The 24,321-nt window shown below is 39.9% G+C and overlaps 2 protein-coding genes across 3 annotated transcripts; both read right to left on the minus strand.

Moving 5' to 3' along the window:
• Window positions 1-2,972: 2,972 nt before the first annotated feature.
• On the minus strand, window positions 2,973-8,530 carry selenos (selenoprotein S). Of its 2 annotated transcripts, none has more exons than XM_062419827.1 (6): window positions 8,299-8,530; window positions 7,488-7,613; window positions 5,005-5,111; window positions 4,821-4,910; window positions 4,337-4,409; window positions 2,973-3,588 (listed from the first exon to the last, which is right to left on the minus strand). In XM_062419827.1, the coding sequence occupies exons 1-6, from the start codon at window positions 8,390-8,392 to the stop codon at window positions 3,512-3,514; spliced, it is 567 nt and encodes a 188-aa protein (XP_062275811.1). In that variant the 5' UTR covers window positions 8,393-8,530; the 3' UTR covers window positions 2,973-3,511. The 2 variants fall into 2 exon arrangements, with proteins under 2 accessions (XP_062275811.1, XP_062275802.1); XM_062419818.1 differs by having other exon boundaries at window positions 7,488-7,616; window positions 8,299-8,526.
• A 2,847-nt stretch (window positions 8,531-11,377) lies between these two features.
• Window positions 11,378-22,231, minus strand: snrpa1 (small nuclear ribonucleoprotein polypeptide A'). Its single transcript, XM_062419352.1, has 9 exons — window positions 22,057-22,231; window positions 19,762-19,909; window positions 18,876-18,954; window positions 14,216-14,262; window positions 14,012-14,114; window positions 13,139-13,218; window positions 12,655-12,730; window positions 12,304-12,397; window positions 11,378-11,659 (listed from the first exon to the last, which is right to left on the minus strand). Exons 1-9 carry the CDS (start codon window positions 22,136-22,138, stop codon window positions 11,487-11,489), a joined length of 882 nt encoding a protein of 293 aa, XP_062275336.1. The 5' UTR covers window positions 22,139-22,231; the 3' UTR covers window positions 11,378-11,486.
• Window positions 22,232-24,321: the final 2,090 nt, after the last annotated feature.

The raw sequence follows: 24,321 nt of genomic DNA on the forward strand, positions 1-24,321 counted from the left end.
ACCATGTGCTAGGCCTGAAGGCCCCAACAACAACTGGAGTTTATTGAGGGCTTTGGAGGTGGAACCACAGAGAATATTATTACAATAGTCTAGGCAGGAAGTGACAAAGGTGTGAATGAAGGTTTCAGCAGCTGAAAAAGAGAGATATGGGCAATGTTGCGGAGGTGGAAGAATGCAGTTTTGGTTATCTGATTGATGTGGGGTTCGAATGTGAGGTTAGTGTCAAATATCACGCCAAGGTTGCGGATGTGAGGAGAGGGAGACAGCGTGGAGTTATCAATGGTGATGGAGAGGTGGGGGGACTGTGTGAGATTTTGGGCCAATAATGATGAGTTGGTATTTGTCACAGTTGAGTTTGAGAAAGGTTTTTTTGCATCAACAGTTTAATTTCGGTCAGACAGTTGATGAGAGAGGTGTAGGTGGTACAGGAGATAGATTTGGTGGAGATGTAAAGTTGAATGTCATCAGCATAACAGTGGAAATGGAGGTTGTTGTTGATGTCACTGAGGGGAAGGAGGTAAGGATGAAGAGGAGAGGACCAATCACCTACCCTTGAGGGACGCTGTGGGACAGGGGGCGGTGGAGTAGGTGCAGTTATTGATCTTGATGAATTGTTGTTGGTCAGTGAGATAAGATTTAAACCAGGTGAGGGTGGTGTCAGTAATGTTGAGGGGGGGTTGGAGACGGGAAAGGAAGATGGAGTGGTTAATGGTATCAAACGCTGCAGAGAGGTGGAGGAAGATGAAGAGATTAAGCTGTCCAGAATCCAAGGAGAGGAGGAGATCATTAGTGACTTTGAGGAGGGCTGTTTCTGTGCTGTGTTTGGTGAGGAATCCAGACTGAAAAGTTTCATACAGGTTATTGGAGGTGAGATGAGTTTTCTGCTGGCCAGCAACAACACGTTCAAGAGTTTTTGATATGAAGGGGAGGTTGGAGATGGGCTGATAATTATTTTGAAATTGGGATCAAGTCCAGGTTTCTTGAGGATGGGTGTAACAGAGGCAAGATTGAGAGGTAGGGGGACAGAGCCAGTACTGAGAGATGTGTTGATGATCTTGGTGATGAGAGGGGAGATGACAGGGGGGCAGTTGCGATGGGGTCCAGGCAGGATGAATAATTATTTTTTCCGGTGATGTGCTTGGACAGTTCCAAGGGGGAGACGAGAGAAATGAGCCAGAAGGAGAATGTTGAGAGGAATGGGGGGAGGAGAGGGGGAGGAAGGAGGAGCAGGTAAGGTGGATAAGCTGCTGTGGATGGAGTCAATTTTGTTTTGAAAAAAGGAGAGAAAAGAGTTGCATTGGTCCGCTGTGAATGAGTTGAAAATGTTATCGAGGGGGGAGAGGAGTTTGTTGATGGTGGAGAAGAGAGCCTTGGGGTTAATGGAGCCAGAGTTAATAATGTGAGAGTTGGAGGTGGACTGGGGCGTCTTTGTACTCTTGGAGGAAGTCAGTGTAGGCTTGAAGGTGAACTGTGAGGTGTGTTTTCTTGTAGAGCCTTTCCAGGGGGGTTATTCCAGAAAGCGGGTTATGTGGAAAACTCAGAGTAAGTTAACCCTGAGATGACGGAAACTCTGTGTTATCCGTTCCAGAAAGAGAGGTAACTGAAACTTTGAGTCAGTCACCATGGTAACTGACTCTGAACATAAGAACATAAGTTTTCTTTAAGAAACCCTGAGTTTCTACCTGTCTCCTCCCACCTGAAGCAAGCTGACGGACATGGGTTGTCCGTTTCTTCGCAATCCGATAGATATCAAGGCAGAATTAATTGGCAATGCCTTATGTCGGGAGATGTATTCAGGGCTCAACTGGATGTGCTTTCATTCTGAGATGAATATCTCTGTTAGAACGGTATCACTGTTCATTACACTCAATCATTTCTTAACATTGTCCGGCCATATCTGCCTTCTTGTTAATCTTATTTTTGTAAAGTATTTTATGTAATATTCATGTACACATCGTCACGTTAGTCTTATAATCAATGACTCCAATATGTATAATAATAATTGTGTTGAATAAAAGTGTTAAAATTGTGTAAAATGTTAATCTACTAAGCAGGATATTAGATGAGAGGATATATGTGTTAAACAGCTTTCTGTTGGGGGTTTAATTTACTATGTTGAAATAGCCACCGAATGAATTTACTTTGTTTAATAGCCTACGTCAACTATGAATAAAATCAAAGCGAGGTACAATCATAGCCCAGCAAAATGTGCCTTACTTTATTTCATTTTTAGCTGCTTCCAAATACATTACACCACTTTTTCACCTGTATGCTATAATTTTAAGTGAGGTAAGTTAAGTCAGTGGAGTGGTGCATTAAAACTTAGGCATTGACTCAGGCAGCAGTTTTCTCCCATGCCGCTTCTCTCTCCTTAGCGTCTGCAGTGGTGTTACTTTTTGTGAAATATATGATCATATTCGCCAGAGGCCTGCAGGGGGAGCTCCAGTTCCAGTGCGGTAACTCAAGCTTTTTTTCTCAGTAGTTGCCATGGTGAATCGAGGTATCGGGAACTGGAACTGGAACTGGATACTCAAGAGTTTTCCATCTCAGAGTTCAGGGTTAGACTCAGTTTGTTGAACCTCCTATCTGAAATACCCCCCAGTTGTAGTTAATAGCAAATAAATGCCAGCCATAAGACTCAAGTTTGGGTTACTGGAACAGTGCCCTCGTCCAATCAAATATTAAGAGGATGTTTAAGAGAATGTATTATGCACATTTAATGTGTGTCTATGTATCTTATATGTGACATCTCACTGTTTAAGTAACAAATTCATAAAAAGCACAATACAAACAAAAACAATTGCTAAAACTATGAATTGTATTCTTGTACCACAGCAGAGCTCGTTTCTGCTTTAGCAACAGAAAAATAACCATCACAATCCATTATGCTTAACGCTGCTACCACTACTGTATTCATCACTGTGTCATTTCATTAATTACTAAAGACAGCTACAAAAGCATTGGACTCCCAGTTGGACAAATTCAGTAACTTTATTGTGTGTGACGGTGTAGATGATATTCTCTTTACATTTTGACAGATGAAAACATATTCCTTGTAATTAACCATTTTTCCACTAGCTACAACTGCTGTTGTTACATCAACTCTAAAGGTATGAAGGTACACATTGAAAAAATAAAAATATATTAGACAAAATGCACTGACTGTGAAATTTATCAGCCAAACCTACTGGTTAGGTACCATTTACAGGAAGGGCTTCATTACAAGCTTTCAATGCCACAATACATTGAGCCCTGGGCAGCATGCTTAATGACGATGCAGCCAGGAGATTCGACAGTAAACAACAGAATAGAAAATCAAACAGGATAGCAGGTATACACTATTAATAATGTATACCGGCATTATTATATAACTGATCAGTGGATAAAATTTAAAACAATCTTAATGTGTAGGCTTGATGACATTGTCAGCTTGATTCAGTCAGTCAGTGTGCACTTAAGGATTTCAGAGGTTAAAGGTCATTCAGACCAATGACTCTGAATTTCTTTAACCTCATCCACCAGATGACGGCCCCCTCCTGCCAGGTCTCCAGGAACAAGAGCCTCCCTGTCCAGTCAGAGGATTGTAGTCTGAAACACACACACACACAGAAGAACAGAATGTAGAATGCTGCTACAGGACACACACACACACACACACTCTCCCTGCTGTTGTTGGAAAGCCTTTAATGTGAAAACTCCACAAGAAGTAAAGACTATGATCAGTGATGCTGGGTGTAGTCAAATGTTTCAAATGTGAAACAAGCTTGAAATGTTTAACTAGAGAGGGTAATGAAATACTGGGGTTAAGGCTATACCTCTTATAATTCCAGGTACATTATGAGAGGGAATATCAGGTACTTTTAAAAATACAAAAAAACTAGCGGTACACAATTAAAGGATGGGTTCGCAAGTTTTCAGTTAGGCGTCTACATATGAACACTGAAATAGGTTTTCCTTCAATGCAATAATTCCCCCTGTTCATATTGGCTCCCCTTCAAATGTGCTTTCAGTGGAAGTGATGGGGGCCAAAATCCACAGTCTGAAGCATTATGTTAACCGTAGATGAATTTTTAAATTTATGTTAGCACAGAAGTAGGACTGCAGATTTTGGCCCCCATCACTTAAATTGTAAGTGCATTATGAAGGGATCTTCTAAAGGTCAGTATGAACAAGAGGAATGATTACAGCCAAACAAAATCGGTTTAATGTTAATTGGACACCTGACTGTTGTTTTAGGGCAGACTTGAACAATTTGTCTTAACATCCAAATGAACCTCCAACCCACTGAATATTTAAAGCAGTCAATGATTCAGCTCCGGTCCTGTGAAGTACATACCAGCACTGCGTAGTGACTTCTTGTCCGTCTTTGGTTTTGACGCAGCTGTTGATGAACTGGTCTCTTCAGTGGTCTGCAGTGAAATGCATTTATCAGACATTGCAGTAAGGAACTGAGATCATGTCCACACCAATGTGGACATATTTGACACTTGCTGGCTATACTGGCATAATCATCTAATAACAGAGATTTCCACAGTGACAACAGTGATCAAAGACACACCAAGTGATGTTATCCAGCTATGTAGGTTCACATGAAAAACGTTCAAGTGGCAAATTCAAGTTGTCATGAATGCGTTGAAATTTGGTCCCCATATCATGAATGAAACTGTTATGGGAGCTGACTTTATCATTACATTCCTGGCAGTGATGCCCAATTTTGTCGTTCACAAACTCAAAGAGAGGTATGGAGAAGGAATCGCATTTTTCTATTATTTTGGTGTTGTGTGTGGATGGAGAACTTGAAATGATTTGAAGAAACTCACCTGAGGATGTTTTGTGGTTCCTTTGTGACTCTTTCCCAGTTGCATACTCTCCCATATCTCTATTTTCTGCCTCCTCTTCTCTTGTTCTTGCTGCTCACCAAACACAGTACACATTAAGTTCAGGTATCATGGATAGACAATCATCTTCCTGATAATGTAAAAACATTCTGCTTCAGTACTGCACCTGTGCCTGCTTTTCTCTGAAGATGGCTGCTTTGGTGTCAAGGTCCTCCTGCATCTTTCGCCGAGCTGCTTCCATGCCCTCTTGTCTTCTTGCCACTAACACGGCATCTTAATAAAGACATTTAAAAACGATGATCAAAACACATTTACACTCAGAGGGTGAAAATGAGTTTTACATAGGTTCCATAGTTTCTGGACATGGATCAGACAGACATCACAGAGGGACAAGAGCTCACTCCTGTATGTGATGTGTATGAACATACCAGACTTTGTTCAATTGGCCGTAGAGAATATTTGTCTTTTCTTTTGGGTCAATGTATGTAAATCTCAAAGAAATGGACAAAATAATTAGTATTTCAAGAACTGCAGCAGTATTCCAAAAAACATGCTTAAGCAATTGAAAAAAAAACTGCAATTTGAAAAAACTAATCAACAGATTATTGTTGAAAATAGATTATAAATGTGAAAATAATCATTAGTTAGTACTGTAGACACAGCTCAGTCAGACAGATATGTTGAGGTATACATGTAAGCTTGTTACCAGGAGAAATCAATTCACCTGCATATGACTACATGGAGGAAGACACCCACTGAATTTGAGGCCTCAACTGAACTTTGGAATGCATTCTTGCAGTATGGGGACTGTGGATTTTATTTATTATATTATTATTCAACAGAAAATCCCTCTTTTTGTGTATCATACATGTGTATGTTATTTTGTTAAAGCTATCAGACATTAACATGTAGTTGTTTTTTTTTAAATTATTATTTATAATTTAATATTACTTTAACAATTCAGGGACGTCCAAGCAGCAACATGTTGTTTGAGCACTTGGGACGCTGCGATTACATGGCATGCGCTCTAACCACTCGACCACCGAGGTGCTCCTTATCTCTACCTTCTGATTGGATCTCGTGTCTGGCAAACATTTTCGTCTTGTTTTTATTCGTTGACGAAAGTGTTTCGGTCCTCGTGCTTTCGTTTTTATTTAGATATTGTTTGGTAGTTGACGAAAACTATGATGAAAACTATTCGTCAATTAAATTACCACTGACCTGCACATTTGCATGTTTGCACGTATATGCACTGATGTCCTAATACACTGGTTGCCAACCACCAGTATAAACCAAAAAGAAGAATTATTTTCAAGCAAGGTGGTACATCCTGTCAGCCAAGGTGTTCCTATCTGTGCAGCTGACCACAGCAGCTCCTCTTCCCACCACAGGGGACAATGAATTGTTTTATTATATTGGCAGAAAGGGTCCTTTTGGGCCAATGCCGATATTTCATTTTAAAGCCTTTATCAGCCGATACTGATGACATACCAATATTATCGTACATCTCTATTTTTATCTCTTCACAGAAACAGTGTCCCAGTTACTTTGAACAATCCAGGAATTACTTCACATGAACTACTACTTTCTAACTGTACGTTCAGACCAAAAGCGTACAAAGCGTGCAGAAGTCATTCACTTTCTATTGGGAGCCAGGCGGACAAAGCGGATTGAGTGGAAAAGGCATAGCCGAGCGGACAAGGCGGGAAATTTAAAAAAAAAAAGGTTTTAACTTTTTATGACGCGCCAGAGCGCACAAAGCGGATAGCCATGCAATAACCAATGGGAATGTCTAGATCTGCTGACGTCCCTTGGTCAAGTGGGTCGAATGATATTTAATATGTTGCAACAGCTTGAAGCTTAACTTTTTTAATGAAGTTGTAGTAGGTAGGAGAATGGGTCTCAGAACCACGTCTGCTTCTGGAGGAAAGACACTCCGCTGCCACTTATCAAGAAGAAAAGTATATGCACATCTGTAGTTAAAACATCTGTATTCATCTGTTAATGAGTGTGGTGAGTGTCATCTCCCATTCCCTCTAATATCCAGAAGCGCTGTCACAGATTGCTATTATAACGGCGCATTTGACAAGCAATGCAAGTTACTTTTTTTACAACCAGTCTGATGAGTGGTGTGTGTGGTTATACTGCAGCAGCCTGGTGTCATCAGCTGATTTAATAAACAGTGAGGCTGTGCGTAATGGCACTGTGCTCTGTGCAGCATCTCACAGGCTGCAGACTTATCAACATATCAGTCCTACAGTATAAAGCACCAAAAGCAACGATCTCTCTCTCATCCATGTCGATCCCCGTAAATGAATGAGCTGTGCTACAGCAGTTGTTGCACGGCGGGCTTTTTATGCGAGTGACGTGCGGCCCCTTTAAATTGAGAAGCAAGAACGAAAGTGCGACAAAGGCGACAAAAGCGACTTCAGCGGGACAGACAGGGTGGCTTTGGCGTACTGTCCGCTTTTGACGCTTTTGGTCTGAACGTACAGTAACTGGTGCCACAGGGGTTAGCTGTTACATACTCTATATCCAATGAAGCTATTTGGCTCTTTAAAAAAAAAAAAAAAAAACATTACAAAGTATACAGCAAAAAAAACTAAAACATTGTAGTGTTATTATTGTATTGGTCATGCTGATGCTGACCTTGAGGTGTTTGTGCAGGGGGGCTGGAGGGGACTCTGGATCTCCTCTTGCTCAGGTGCTGGATAAGCAGGTAGATGAGCACAGTCACAGCCAGCAGGTACCATCCATACTCAGATAAAAGATCTCCTGCTGTGAGGGGAAATGGGGAAATGAGCAAACACTTCATTTCTGACTACAATGTTTCTTTTTTTAAAGTCATTGTATTTGACTTTGACAATGTTTATACCCAGTTTATAAATCAGACTGCATTAAAACTGAGGAAAGAAATATACTAATTGATGTAGCTGCTGTACCTTTGCGTTATGACTTTGGTAAGTAGCATTCATCCCATTTGAAGTGCTAGGTAAAATGCATTACAATCAATAAAAAAGTATGGTGATCATTTATCCCAGTGCACGCTCATGTGATATATTAGTGACGCGTTGAACTGTAGATGTGGGTACTTTGTGGGTAAACTAGTCATTTGTTTAAGGGTAGGGGTGTTAGAACAATTTTTGAACTGTTGAGCCTCTGTTTGCTAAAACTGCTGACTTTACCATGCTGACAAGAAAAGAAGATGTGTATCACAGTCAGGGATGTATAATAGGATACTGTAAAACATCTGTGATCACAATGCAGCCGCTGGCTAATCTCAACCTGCTGGTGACTGTATTTCAAAACAAACAGTGCTAACTACTAGCACGTTAATGTTTGGTTTCTCATTGCCAGCTAAATGTCCATCAAGTCATGATACTCTTTTCCTATTAGCGTAACTATAAACTAGCGTACTCCAACATAAACATATATGAGACGTGTTACCAGGCCAATTTACCAGAGAAGCTAAGGAAATTCAGATCCTGGTTTTTAATGGGCGCCTTCTCCATCTGAGGCAAGTCATCAACATCTGTAATCTCCACCTCATCCATTTCACAGAAACGCGTATCCGCAGTGATGAGTATCCAACCCGGCTCTTAAATCACTTATCGTTTCGGGTTATACTTCCTATGGTGCTAGCTAACATGCTAGCTAAACTCAAAACGCTGAGCAACATTTAGGATGACGTGTTGTCCTCGTGCTGCATTTAATTACTGTGGGAAACCTGAGTGTGCAGACCAAAGACAATGATTCAGACCAGATATGTTGAGTATATACAGTATATGGCTAAGACTCACACATCAAATCGCTCGAGTCCTCGGGGCCTTGTATATATATTCTGCTTTATATAATAATACGTGAATAAACGAAATAAGAACCTCTTGTCTCCGGCGCTTCAGCAGCGTCCCTGAACGCCTCCTACAGAGCGGCCGGACAGCGACACTCAGTGGCGGATTGGAGCAACTGCAGCTGGTTTCTATACTTCTGAGTTTCACCATCTTCAGCTCACTCCTGATTTTTATGAGCTTTTAAACTGTCCGCAGCAAGATGAGCTGTTAATGTGTGTTATTAATGTTGTATATTTCAGTTAATGACTTTCTTTTAACATGTGAGAAGTTGTGTAACGCATTAAAAGATGTATTGTTGAGTTTTGTTTGTTGAGGAAATGGTGAGTTTAGGTGAAATTTCAGATTTGAAGTGACTGTGTAATGCTTAATATGTCTCCAACTGGCTGCTGTACTGCTACTGACACATACAGACACAAACAAAGTGTTTTCATCCACAGAAACAATGATGACAGGAAACGTGTGTTTAGCTTTTAGGAGGTTTTATTGTAGTTTTTTTTTTTTTTTTTTTGCTATTTTGAACGCTTCACGAATTTGTGTGTTATCCTTGCCCCTCCGTCATGTACTTCTTCTCTGTCCCGAAACCCCCCAAAAAAACTTCTTCTCTGTCCCATTTACTCACACTTTCGACCAATAGCCATCCGCGGCTGCGGTCAGCGATCATGTCGAACTCAGGATCATGTCGAGCTCAGCCAATCAGGTTGCTGTATTTATCTCAATTTCTAGAATTCAACTTTTGGCCTATACTCCTATAGATCATTTTACAATTTTTGCGTGCGTGTGTGTTTCAAACAGGTTTATTCATATATACTAAGCGGCTAAGAGCGACTGCGTTGAAACATTGACGACATGACAGGCTCAGAAAACAAAGTACAAAATTAATGAATATTTATTGAGTGCATTATAATTCTTACATCTGTCAAATATCAGTCCTCTAGAGACATTTTTAAAACTTGTGTGCAAAACTATATAAACCTATGTTGTAAGTTGTGAAATAATTGCTGTAGTACTTTCACACTCGTCCAATTTGGCAACAGATTTAGATCACACTGTGCATAATTTATTATTAAATATCTCCCTTTTATTATCCATGACATTATTAATAATCAGTCTTATTTATATAGCACCTTTCACACACCCAACAACTGACGCCACCATAGGCTCTCGAAATTCTTTAGGAAACACTGATTTATTATTGTTGTTGTTTTTAACACTTGAAGGGAATTGAATGTCAAGTTCTCATTAGGAGCTGAGCCTCCTTAAGCTGCGTTCACACCAAAAGCGTCTGACGTGAAAAAAAAAAGCTTGAATCGCGCCGCTTGATCATAAATATCAATTTTTGGATCATCGCTTCATTCGCGCTTGTGACGTCAGGAGAAACTCGCTGCTGATTGGATGTCACCGGAAAAGTTCAATTTTTCCAACTTTATTCACGACGCTTCATTCGCGCCGCCTGATATGAAATCTCGTGTTATCGCGCCATTTACATTGATTTTCTATGTAGACTTGCTGCTCAATTCACGTCAGACGCTTTTGGTCTGATCACACCATTAAGTTCTGATCCTACAACTGCCCCTGGTCTAGATCCTGCAGTTCTTGCTAATTTCAGGCCTATCTCCAAACTGCCTTTCTTTCAAAAATCCTCGAGAAGATAGTTCACACTCAATTAAGGGCCTTTCTGGAAGAGCACAATATTCTCGAGGTTTTTTTTAGGCACTGAGTGAGCGGAAGCTCAGAGGGGACTGTGCCTTTGCTTGTGGGGCTCCAAAATTATGGAACGATCTGTCTCTGCACATTAGACAGGCCTCTTAAAACCAATTTCTTCTCCTTGGCCTTTGACACCTTGTGAGACATTGATTTGATTGTTTTTATTGTATGCCTGTTATTTTTAAATCATGTTTTAAGTCTTACATTTATTTTATTCCATATGCAATTCTATGCTTAATGCGAGCTGCTATGCCTTTTCTTCTGTACAGCACTTTGGTCCACTGTGGTTGTTTTAAAGTGCTTAACAAATAAAGTTGGATTGGAAGTTGGATTGCATAAAAATTCTTTACTTAAAAAAAACAACAAAAAAAAATCACTTTGTGATAGTTTGATAGGCAACTCCTATGAAAACAGCATAATCATAAAAGCAGTTTATCTTAAAAAAAAAATATATATATATATATATATATATTCTTCCAATAGAAACTGATGACTGTTTTGATTCAAACATTACAAATGGAATCTTTGGGATACACACAATATTACCCTCAGCTTTGACAGTCAGAAAATAAACATGACGATGCCACAAAGAGGTCTACACAGTCATCTCACCTCAAGCCTGGACACTAACAAGGAGTTTGTTGGAAATTGGTGCATGGAATTTGCATGGGTGCGTATTTGACCAGGCAAGCATCAGAAGAAATTAAGCTATTGGTTGCATTATTGAAAATGTAGGATTCAGTATATTATGGAGTATGACCAATACCAAGGAGGCTCAGTCAGGATATCTTGGGTTGAATTTGACTGTTTTTTTTTTTTAAAAGAGGTCAATCTCTTGTGGCTCCCCCAACTCTACAGTGAAACACTAAATAGCAGTAACACCCATTCAAAACACAGGACCCTTTACAGACCATATACCCATGTGGACTGCATTCAGCTGTGAATATCAGCTACCTGCTTAAAGAAACTGGTCCCACACAAGAATATGAGAAATCAGTTTAATGTATGTCATTGTACTAAAAAAAATCACCCTTGTAAATGTTCAACCTAAAGAAATCTACAACATGGAAAAAACAACATGCTTTCAGGGTACTCAGGAGCCATTAACATGTGGCTCTTCATCCATATCTTCATCACCCTCTTCATTTCCATCATCCATTTCCTCTACAGCACCTCCACCCACGTGTGCCTCCATCTGTGCAGTGTTGCCCTCTTCCTCTTCTTCCTCCTCCTCTTCCTCCTCCTCCTCCACCATCTCAGCTGGACCTGTATAGCATAGGTAGCACACAACACTGAAAACTGAGCAGTTTAACTTCTAACTACTTGGTTGAACAGCCAAACCAGCCTGTCTAAGTTTAGTCACTTGCTTGAAAATTGAAGACAGATCACCTCACACCTCAAACTGTGTATAACTTTAGAGTAAAATACCTCTTAAACAGTCTTTAAAAGTATTTCGATGGTGACTTGACATGTGCCTTCATCGCTGAAAAGTTTGATTTGCTTTTTTGGAAACGGCTAATAATGATGAGAGGCTGTGGATCAGGAGGTAGAGTGAGTCATCCACCAACCCTAAGGTCAGTGGGGTCCAATCCCTAGTGTAAAAGGGTCCTTGGACATGATACTGAACTGCAGACATGAGTGTGTGTGAGAATGGGTGAGTACAGAATCACACACTATAGTTGTTAATAGATCAATATATAGTTGATTTCTTCTTTTTACCACGAAACATTTAAAACTACTACTATGGACAATTACTTTTCAGAAACCAATACTGTGATTGGCTATATTGCTGTCTCAGCTAACCTGCCAGCTGCCATAACCAGATTTAAAGATTTATAAGTTACATTGACCCTCTAAAATTCATCAGCTTCAACAGTAGAGTTCTAGAACAGTATCTCTTCAGCACTGACCTTGTCTGAGTTCTCGGCCAGGGATTTGACCTGCCTGCAGCATCCCTTTCAACCTCTCCACCTCTGCCAACGAGGAGGCATTAGCAATTGCATTCTGAAATACAAAAACACACATAAATGTCATCAGCTGTATGTGAGCACCAGATTGCTAACAGCATCTACTGTGAAGAGGTCAAAGGTCATCCTGAACACAAGTCTGGATTACCAAGAAAGATCAAGGGGTCTGAAAAGTAACGCTAATGTGAAAGTGTCTTAAAATCTGCATTCTTTCTAATGACTATCAGAGGAAAATCCATTGGTTGCAAACACAATTTTGATTGTATGGATGTCTGAGAAAAAAACAAAAAAAACCTTGATAGCATCCACATCTGCTTGAGATGGCCCCGTCCTCTTCTTCTCAAGCTGCACCGGCACTCCAGGAGTGAATCTGAAAAGAACATACCCTAGTTAGAGAACTCTTGGACACACATGGACTTCTCTGACCTCTCAACCAGTGTAGTATCTTTTCTTGGGTCAAATAAACTGATACAAAGACAGCAGTCCTGAACAACACTGAGGTGAATGTTTCTGGTGTAAGATTTATCACTTCCACCAAGCAAGGTATGTTTGTGCTTGCATTTGCTGGGCAACAAAACAAATTACATGCTTTTGGTGCGGATTCTTTTTTTCTCTTTAAAAAAAAAAAAGGATTTCCTTGAATTAAAAAAAAAAGTTTCAGATTTTTTGGGAATTTTGATGATGTCCAAAAACATTCTTTTTTATCACAGGTTGTGTTTCATCAATCAGGATGCAGCGGTTCTGAGGAGCTGCTGTCTAACACAGACTTTCATCTTACGTTTTTGTTCGCTTGGCAATATCCTTTGCAAGTTGAGCACCTCGTTTGCCCTTGAACATTTTCTCTGCCTCCTGGCGTTCCTATGACATAATAACACAGTTAAAGTGAAAACTCTAAATCATACAGACTGAGATTTCATCCAAGGCCAGGTAGGAAAATGCACAGTTCACCAGAACTACTTTGAATGTTTAACAGGGCATCAGCTCCTGTGCAAAAGAGTTAAACATATTGTTATGAAATTAAGCTTTTAAGCCCGTAACTTGTTGCTGCATGATGAGTGTGATGCACTACAAATCAAAGTTAAGTTGACCAACTTTTTTCAGATCTCCAATAACATAATGAAGCATCAACCCATCGTTTTTGTTTCTCCATTTCCACTCCCCGTCTCTTCGCCCACAATTGCTGGGGAGTGTACTACAAAGCAGGTTTTTGGAGTTAGCGAGGTCATTTCAGGTTTAACTTTGGGTTTTCAGAACTATGACGGTGGGTCACTTTTTACCATGGGAACTTATGCTGAACAGTTTACCTGCTCTAGATCAGATTAACGGCAGCGGATATTTTCAGCAGTGAAAATGATGTATTGTTTCTTCATCTGCTTACTGTGTACATTTCAATTTGTTAAATGATTTTTTGTTGTCATTACAGTTTCCCACATGTAGCTCACCTTTCCCATTTCATGTCACACACACACACACACACACACACACACACACACACACACACACACACACACACACACACACACACACACACACACACACACACACAGTATTATTGATCAGCAACACATGATCATGACAAAACTGAGATGTAAGTGCATCTCACTGTGACGTCACTCAGAAAACTGTCTATTGGGACCTCATTTGCACTTACCTTGAGCTTTACCTTCTGAAAGTCCAGTACACGGATCTGTGGGATTTTGCTGATGACATAGAGCCTGTAATGCTTCTTGTTTGTCACTGGATTCCTCAAAAGACTGGAAAGTCAGGGATTATCACAAACATGTAGGATCATAATTCAATGGTGCACAGTTCAAGTCAATAATAACTTATTTTTTTGAGTACTGATCAGTGATACCTGAGAAGGGACAATGTCTTCACTGTGGCCAGTGGATCTAAATCCCCCTAAACATGAATAGAACAATGATTCAGAAAAACATTCAAATATAGTGAAATATAACATCAGTGACGTTTAACCCAATAAAAACATCCCTGAAATAAGTTCTATCATTATGTGGCTGGTCTTATTCAGTTTTTGGTGACACGGGCGAGGGAAATATTTTATTATTTTATTTAATTATGCTTAGACACATGTACAAAACTGATCGGGTGCAGCAAATCCCTGACTTCTGCTGTGTGTTTATTAGGAGATAGATCTCAAATACCAAATGTATCTAAAGGAATATTTTTTATTATGATGGGTTTGGTTATAGCCTCCAGAATTATAGTAAGACATTGGAAAACAGCTGTATCACCAGACCTGAAGGACCATGGTGGAGACCCTGTCTTATGAGTCTAAGCTCAACAGAATGAAAGGGAACATGGATGATAGGACAATCCCCTGGGAGCTCTTTTGGACATATACAAGAACTGATGAAAACTTGGTTCAGAGCTCCAGAGACTGAATACAGAACAGTCACTCTATCAATTATGAATTTTTCACCACCACTAGAGTGCATCTGGAAAGTATTCACACCCCTTCACTTCCCCCACATTTTGTTATGTTACATCCTTATTCCAAAATGGATTAAAAAAAAAAAAATTCTCATCAATCTACACACAATACCCCATAATGACGAAGCGAAAGAGGTTTTTTAGAAATTCTTGCAAATGTATAAAAAATTTAAAACTGAAATATTGCATGTACATTAGTATTCACACCCTTTGTTATGACACTCAAAATTGAGTTCAGGTACATCCTGTTACCACTGATCATCCTTGACATGTTTCTACAACTAGATTGGAGTCCACTTGTAGTAAATTCAATTGATTGGACATGATTTGGAAAGGTACACACTATGCATGGGCCGGTATGAGATTCTGACGGTATGATAACCTCAGGCAAAAATATCACGGTTTCACGGTATTATGATTACAGCTCTAAAATGTGTTATTTTGAAATGTCTGTATTTAAAAACAGTCTTTTATTTTTAAACAATATATAGCAACTCAAGTCACAACATTAATTAATTATTTTTAGTAGGGTAAGATAAAGGATAATAGGAAGGATAAAGTACACAACTCTCCAGATCTCCAAAGACAAAGGCGGGTTAGCCCTACCAAACCTCCTAGAATATTACTACGCTGCACAGATCCGACCTTTGGTGTATTGGTGTGATTCTGAATATACTGCATGGAAAGATATTGAATTAAAAACAGAGGGATGTCATGTTCAAAGCGTGGTAGCAAACAGGGATATGTTTAAGAAAAATAAGAATACGCTTGATCCAATCACTACATCCACTCTGGAAATCTGGTTTACAGTGGTCAGGAAGTACAATTTGGAGAGGGAAATCTAAATTTTGACTTGTGTGGCCTATGACTCTAAATTTAAACCAGGAGCAATGGATAGAAGTTTTGAACAACGGATAAATAAGGGAATCACAGCGTTATGTACAATAATTGATAGGGGCAAAATTAAAAGCTTTCAGAGTCTGAGGAGGGAATGTGGCTTGGAGGTAAAAAAATACTGGGATATGAACTACCATTATACTTGTGTAACCTGACAAGGGAAAATGTGCAAAGTGAGTACAGATAACTGGTCAAAATACCAGAGTGGTGTAGAGAGGACTCTCCCACTCTGGAGAACTGGTTGGACACACTCTAATGGCTGCCAAGGGTGCCTCAACAAAGCACTGAGTAAAGGTGTACACGCAGAGACAGTGGGTGAGGAAAACGAATAGGGGTGTGTCTGCACATATGCATCAGATGAAGTGAGGCCGGGAAAAACAGTGAGGTCAGTCGCCAAAGACTACTACTACTACTACTACAGATACTGCAAGAAATTGCAATACCTCAGAGAACAAGGTTAAAGAAAGCTGCCCAGTGTGGGCTATCACAGCAGTCTTCGATGCACAGCAAGAGGAGGTGTTGACTGGTTACTTGACTGAGGCAGCAGATTTGTACTATGGACTCACTCCACATGACGTAGGCCTACTGAGCATTTGACAGGTGCAGATTAGTGTGCCCCAAGAAGGAATTAGTTACTACTGTATGCATCAGTTCCTTTATGTATATGTATTTAGGTTACAACTAACTGACTAACTAGTTTTACATTATTTTAGGTCAGGAAGTTTGCATATCAACTTGCGGTGGAGTACAACATCAAACACCCCCAGTCATGGGATGAGAACAACATGGCAGGTCCTGATTGGTTCTCAGGCTTTACGAAAAGGCTTCCTAACTTGTCCATGAGAAGTGCGCAGGCAACTAGCTTGGCCCGTGCTACAAGCTTTAACCGTACGAATATGGAGGGATTTTTCATGAAGCTTGGGGATGTTATTGAGAGGTATAGCTTTGGATGAGACTGGTGTTACCACCGTCCAGACACCAGACCGGGTAGTTGCACGTCGTGGAGTGAAGCAGGTTGGATCAATGACTTCTGCTGAGAGAGGTGCCTTGGTCTCAGTGGCATGTGCAGCGCAAGCACTGGGAAATTCCATCCCACCCTTTTTTGTTTTCCCTCGCAAGTACAACAAGGATTTCTTCGTACACCTTGGACCACCTGGTAGTGTTGGGAGCGGCAATGGATCAACGTGGATGCAAGAAAATGATTTTCTCTTGTTTCTGGAGCACTTTGCCAAGCATACTAAAGTCAGTCCAGAGAAGGTGGTGTTACTCCTGCTTGGCAATCACAGCTCGCACATTTCAATGAAAGCAGTTAATTACTGCAAGGCAAATGGAATTGTGCTACTCTCTCTACCTCCACATTGCTCACACAAACTTCAACCACTAGATCGAAGTGTCTACGGTCCACTGAAGAAGGCTGTAAACTCAGCTGGGCATGCCTGGATGAGGATGAATCCTGCCAAAACGATGACCATTTATGATGTGCCATCACTTATGAGAACAGCTCTTCCCACTGCTGCATCTCCTAGCAACACACAGGCTGGATTCAGATCCACAGGCATTCGGCCATTTAACCCAGACATTTTTCAGGACCATGACTTTGCACCTTCCCAAGTGACTGACCGTCCAGACCCAGCTTCAATGGCTTGGCTGTAGTTTCCCAGCAAGACTCCACCCTGCTTCAGATGTCCTCTGCAACTACAGAAGCATCCACCCTGCCCCAGGTGTCCTCTGCAGCTACAGAGGCCTCCACTCTGTCTCAGGTGTCCTCGGCAGCTCGACATCCTCTGCTCCTGCTGAGCCCTTAACTAAAGTGTTCAGTCCCTCAACTGTAAGACCATTTCCCAAAGCAGGGCCAAGAAAGACCACTGGTACGACAAGGAGAAGGAGAAAGTCAGACATCTATACAGATACACCAGTCAAGCAGGCCTTGGAGGAAGAAGAAAAGAAGAGGAGTAGTAAGAAGAATGTGAAAATGGCCATATTTGGAAATAGGGAACGCAAACAAAATAATGCAGAGAGAAAGACACCCAAAAAGAGATCCAAGAAGAACAAGGATATGGGTGAGGACACCTCAGAAGGAGATTTTTTTTTTTTTTATTGTGTGCATGGAGCCCTTTGGAAATTCCAAACCCACAGAAAAGTGGATCAGATGTGTAAATTGCAAGTTCTAGGCCCACGAAAACTGCACCCCTGGAAAACCCACTTACATCTGTCCTCACTGTGACTGTCACTCTGATTAAATGGATAACACACACAGATACACACTCAAGTTCATGTTTTATCATTTAAGACAGACTGTGTGCATGTTTGTTGTTTAATTGTCAAACGTCTTCCTGTAATTTTCAGGTATTATCAGAATATGTAATATAAGAAAGCTCTTCTAATGTTAGGATCCATACCACTGACACTGTACTTCATTTAGCCATCAGTGATGAGTTATTTTTGTTCTTAGTGAAGCACAAGAAGATGCTTTAGTGTTGGCACATGCACAATAAACTTATATAGATGCATATGTTGTGGTGTAGTCTCAGTTTTTAGTTCTTCAATCTTACTGTTACAATTAACCCCAGGTTGTGTTACAACATACCCTGGTAGTGGGGTAGGTTGTAACAATAGCACTCCTTGCATTTGACATTAAATAATGAATTCTGTGATATAGTTGGAGAAGTTAAAAACATTGATTTGTAGTAGACAAATGAGGGTACTTTGTGTCAAAATTTGAGTGCCCTACCACAAACATTCTACAAGTTATAGGAGCTGAGTCAAAAAGTGTTACAACAATTCCCGGTCTCCCTACATGTGATATTTCAGTTTTTTATTTTTAACAAATACATTTGCAAAAAAATTCATTCATTATGGGGTATTGTGTGTAGACTGATGAGGGGAAAAAAAGGAATTTAATAAAAAAATGTTTACTGGTGAATAGGACACATCGTGTATAAGACCCACCCCACTGTTAGCATGTCACTCCATACGTTGCTAGGTTACCAGGAAGCGAGTGAGTTTGTTCATGCAACCAACCTTGCTTCGCCTTTCTTCCAATGAAGTTCAATGAAATTGTCGAACTTTCTACCGAACGTATTTTTTATTGATATTGATTACGTGTCTATCGTTTTATCGCCCAGCCCTAAGAGGATTCTCTTGTACTGCTGCTGAAATATACTCACCAGCTCCAGAATGTTGTTGTTTGTGAGAACCAGTTCTGTCAGACAAGGCAGGGACTGCTCCAGATTTTCACCTACACGGCTGGAGAAACATTTTATAACGTTAAAAACATGCAGCCAAAAAAACCCATCCAGCAGCATAGAGCTATGAAGTCACAAGAGGTGGCTTTGTAGAAAGGCTGTTAATGCCAACCCAGTGCTTCTCTAAAAGTAATCTGCTGTGTGCAAACTAATATTTTGCTCATTTTTGTTATATGGTCAATCTTCTCCCAGAATTTACAAACATCAACGACCTGAAGCAAAAGATCACTGATGCCATTGACAACATTGATGAGGCTATGCTACAGCGAACATGGCAAGAAGTCGAGTACCGTCTTGATGCGCTTCGTGCAACTAAGGGTTCCCATTTAGAGGTGTATTAAATGATAATAATACATTTAATTATTAAATGATTACATTTCCACAGATTTGTCTATTCATTTGCTTTTGTAATAAATGTGTTAAATTGTAAAGAGACTTTATGGACAACCTTTATATATATATATATATAGTGTGCACACACACATACACACACACACACACACACACACACACACACACACACACACACACACACACACACACACACACACACACACACACACACACACACACACACACACACACACACACACACACAATAGTGACAGGGACATTAGAGAACAATCAGTCAGAAAGGAGCCTTTTTGGGGGTCGTCTTGCTTTTGCCTCTCTATTGCACCTGTTGTCAGCACTGAAATTCTCCTTGGTTCAGTTGATGCTGCAACATCAACATTATTTTTCTTTTCTTTAAAATTGGATCAGTATTTTCCCATTCATGACATTAAAGAATGTTGCAGCTATAACTTACCAAATCCTATTGTTGTTCATTAGCAGTGTTTTGAGTCTCTTGAGCAGAGGGAAACCATCCAGTTTTCTAACTTCATTATCAGAGAAGTCAATAGTGTCAAACTGGTCCAGAGTAGCTCCAAGATTTTCAAGGACTGGAATTTTATAACCTGTGAGATGAAAGGAGGAAGTGATAAAATGCATTAACAGATTGTTTTTTTGAACAGTTTGCTTTGTTTAAGTAAAAAAGAAAAATGTCACACCCTCAAAAGGCACAGTGAAGGATAGAGCTTTCAAAAGCTTTCAAAGCTTTGTTGTGCTCAGGAGCTACAGTGGGTTGTCCACTAATCAGAAGATTAGCGGTTTGATCCCCACCTCAAATAGCGATTTTCCATTATACAGTTCTAGTACTACTCGGCTCGACTTGATACCAGGAACGACCTTTTCCATTACTATAGTACCTACTCAACGTGGGCGGGGTCGTCATAGCACGGCTGCGCGAAACTGCTGTGACTTCGTTTTAGACGCGACACAAACACATAAACAATGGAGGACATGGAGGCAGTGGTGTACTTGCTGCTGTATGTGGCTTTTTGTCACACACAAAGCAAGAAAGTTTGATTATTGTGTGGGACGGCTCATGACTCTTCCAGTTAAGACTCTCTGACCAATCAGTGGCCAGCAGTCTGTTGACGTCACATTTAGTATCGGCTCGGCTCTCTTGGAACCTTGGCAGAGCAGGTACTAAAACAGTACCAGGTACCAGGTACCATCCCTAGTGGAAACACAAAAAAAACCCACGTCGAGTAGTGCCACTGTATAGTGGAAAAGGGCCAAAAGTGTCCTTTGTCAAATTACTTAACTCCAAATTGCTCCTGATGGCTGTACCAACGGTTTATGAATGTTAGCTTCACCCTGATGAACAGGGTAGTACCCTGTGTGGTAACCCCTGACATCAGTGTGTGAATGGGTGAATGTGATTTGCAGTGCAAAAGTGCTCTGAGTGGTCAAATGACTAGAAAAGCGCTACATAAGTTAGGGCTGCAGCTAACGATTATTTTAATAATCGTTCAATTATCTTTTCGATTAATCGATGAATCAGGAAAAAAGGGGTTAGGGTTATTTTAATTGTATTCAAAAATAGAACATTATTTCAAATTGACAATGCAAATAAGTGCACCATGAAAATGTATATACACTTATTTAACAACCCTCAAATTCTCAATAAAACACCAAATTAACGGCCGATACCCACAGCACAAGTATTGGAATCGGTATCGGGAGGGAAAAAATGGTATCTGAACATCTCTATTCGTATAACTGCTTGCGCCATCTAAGTCCTATTAAGTCTTTCAGTTAGAGGACAATTGTATCAAATATCAGTAGTTCATGGTTCTTATTTTGTTACATATCATTAGTAGGGGTGTCACGATCTCGATTGTAAATCGAATATCGATCTAAATGATATCACGATCTCGACATTTGAAATCAACGGAAGTCCCGCAGGCGAGTCAACATTACCTCCTCTAACTTGAACCTGCAGCCGGTTAAAAGACACCATGGCAAAAAAGAACGACAAATATTTGAGGTGTGTCTGGTTGGTCCCACATAGTAGAATCATTGTGCATTGGTTTGGGGTCTCTGGGTCATATAATATGGAAGCTATTGAAGAAAAGAGACTTTCCCATAGGAAACTACTGGAATTTCTTTTTAATTTATTTATAAAATAGAAGGTGCAGGAAACCACCATTAAGTTGAGGTGTGTCTGATTAGTGCCATATAGCAAAACCATACAGCATTATCTTTGCACTGAGTGAAAGAAGGGTACAAACCACTGTGGAACCCATAATGAATATCTGTCGAATATCCAACCTCAAACTAACTTCACCACAGCCGATGGCTTCCGTCTCCCGGAGCCTTACTGGCAAGCTATGCTAACAGCGACTAGCACCCGGTTCTCTTTTTGAAATAGCCACACCGATCTTCAAACTACCAGTATTTCCGCTCATTGAGCCGTGATGACCCACAGCAGCAGTCCCAATATGTTATTGTCCCCTCATCACTTCGATTCGCAAAGCTATGACCACGACATCCACTAATAGTTAGTTGCCACAGTTTTGTCGTATTCAGACGTTACATAACGTTACAATATAACAGCTACCTGGTACAAATGTTGTAACCGGACATAACATTACTTCTTAGTGTTCGTATCAGCACAGACACTTATTTGTCCTGGTTTTAATGCAGTAGGCGTGAGGCCTGCGTGAAGTCTTTGCAGAATAACTTAACACAACAATGCAGATTAAAAAAAACTAACCTCGTAAATCCAACTCTCTGTCTCTCACAGGGTTGGTATATTGAGCAGCCTGCTCAATTAATTCCGCGGATAATTTCACCATGTCGAGATCTACAACAGACTTTGCCGGGTTAACGTTAAGCGGGAGCAAGATGTTGTGAAGCGCTCAATACTGCAAACACGATGCTTCTTCTGCTTCTTCTTCTTCCTATACTATTGATTTGTATTGGCTGTTAGCAACCAGCTTACAGATGCATTTACCGCCACCTACTGGACTGGAGTGTGGAACAAGATGGACAGAATGATCCGTTATTATTTTTTTAAACCCCAAAAAATATAATCAGTTATCCTGAGTTGAGTTATGATCATTTCTTCCCTCTGGTCCCTCCTCCGTATTTTACTATTTAAAAATTATGTTTGTAACCTATATTATAAAGGTGCCTTCCTGTATCCTTACTGTACCAATATTCCTGCCAGACTCTATACATGTGTTTCTGATAATGGATTTGACCTCGTCCTTGTTTACCAGTATTTCGATATTTATTGTGTTTGATTTTAATGATTGTTTGGCCAAACATACATGTACAATTACAATAACAAACATGGTAATTTTTAACTGACAGTGTGTGAGATTATCAGCTTCAGAGGGAACACAAGGAAGCTCTTAAAAAATAATATATCATCCATTGACAAGTTTTAAAGATTTTAAGTATAATTTGAAGTCATTTCTAAAGAAAACTAAATTGGGGGGGACATTTTTGTATTCTGTATTTGTGTATAAAAAAACTTGGCCAAACACAAAACAACATTAAATGAGTTCATCGTTTTTGTTTTTTAAAATTAAAACAAATATTATGTCATCTCTTGAGAGGAAATTAGAGGTCTGATGGTCTGTATGAAAAGAGTGGCCTGAAATGGAGTCAAATTCCCAGCCTGAATTATTGTCCCAGTCCACCACTGATTCCCTGTCCTTATCCTGCATTGTGATTCATTGCTTGTTTTTTCAATCAAGTCCACAATCTCCTGTTATTATTCAAACTATTCATTTTGATGATTATTCCTCTTCTGCTGCGGACTGTCAGCAAGGATGTGAGTGTAACTGTGTTGATGAATCAGAAGTGGGCCAGAGGCTGGACCCACTGCTCCATCTCTGAGGTTGTCTTGATCGAGTTCAGGGCTTCTAAAGAAATCTTTGTGCTATCTTCAACACACTGAAGAAAGAAGACTTTTGGTTGTAAACTAATGAAAGAGGGACGTATTCTTTTTTCATTCATTCTCTTCAGAACCATATCAGCCATACAGGAAATGATGATTATTTTCTGCAATGAAACCTGTTGAACATGAGTTGGAACATCTGTGGTAGATGGTTAACTGAATAAACATTGTCATTAACAATAACATAATCTATCTATCTATCTATCTATCTATCTATCTATCTATCTATCTATCTATCTATCTATCTATCTATCTATCTATCTATCTATCTATCTATCTATCTATCTATCTATCTATATACCAGGCTGTGATAATCCACCAACATATATTTCTCTGATCTGAAATATAACCAAAATAATTCATAATTTGTTTGTTCTTTCTTTTTTTACTCAAAAATGTAATGTAATTGAGGTCTGCTGACTATTAATTTGAAAAAGTAGTGTAGTGTATAATTTATACGTTATGCTTTATAAACAGATAAACCAGACCGGGTCAATTTTGAGATATTCTGTGATAATCCATAAACATATTTTCCTCTGATCTTAAATCTAGTTAGAATAATTAACATTTTCTGCTTTTTTTAACTCAAAAATGAGGAATAATTTCATTTAAATGAGTCCTATTGACCAGAATTCCAAACATAAGTGTGAAGGCTGTGGTAATGAGTTGGAATGCAGTTGGCTAAAAAGGTCTAACACAGAACAGGGTGGTCATTTATACCTTAAGCTTTATAAACAGTCAAACCACTTTTGAGCCAGGAGTTGATTGGTCGAGAAGACAACAAGACGGTTAGTGGGGGGGGGGTGACAAATTTGGGATTAAAAACAGTAAAGCTGTCGTGCCTTGCCACCACGCCCGCCGATAGGGGGGGGACAGACGGGTCTGTTGTCCCGGGCCCAGGATAGGGGGGGGGCCCAGAACTGGCCCCACATTAATTTATGGAATTATTTTTTCAAAATAGGCCTATTTGTGGAAAAAAAATTGTAATATTTGAGTTACACAAAAGCTTTTAATTGTTTTTCTTCCTAATCGCTCTTGAAATAGGGGTCAAGAACCCCCCCACCCCCAACA

Source organism: Scomber scombrus, chromosome 1, assembly GCF_963691925.1.
Source record: "Scomber scombrus chromosome 1, fScoSco1.1, whole genome shotgun sequence".
NCBI lineage: Eukaryota > Metazoa > Chordata > Actinopteri > Scombriformes > Scombridae > Scomber > Scomber scombrus.

Bases quoted from the DNA above. Each gene is read 5' to 3' on its own strand.
- selenos (XM_062419818.1), bottom strand. From the start codon at position 8,392: ATGGATGAGGTGGAGATTACAGATGTTGATGACTTGCCTCAGATGGAG. The intron at 7,617-8,298 runs GTAAATTGGCCT...TTCCCCTCACAG, and splicing joins GAATTTCCTTAGCTTCTCTG to CAGGAGATCTTTTATCTGAG. The intron at 5,112-7,487 runs GTCAGCATCAGC...GTCTTTATTAAG, and splicing joins CCCTGCACAAACACCTCAAG to ATGCCGTGTTAGTGGCAAGA.
- snrpa1 (XM_062419352.1), bottom strand. From the start codon at position 22,138: ATGGTGAAATTATCCGCGGAATTAATTGAGCAGGCTGCTCAATATACC. The intron at 18,955-19,761 runs GTAAGTTATAGC...ATGTTTCTCCAG, and splicing joins ATGAACAACAATAGGATTTG to CCGTGTAGGTGAAAATCTGG. The intron at 13,219-14,011 runs GTAAGTGCAAAT...ATTATGTCATAG, and splicing joins TTCAGAAGGTAAAGCTCAAG to GAACGCCAGGAGGCAGAGAA.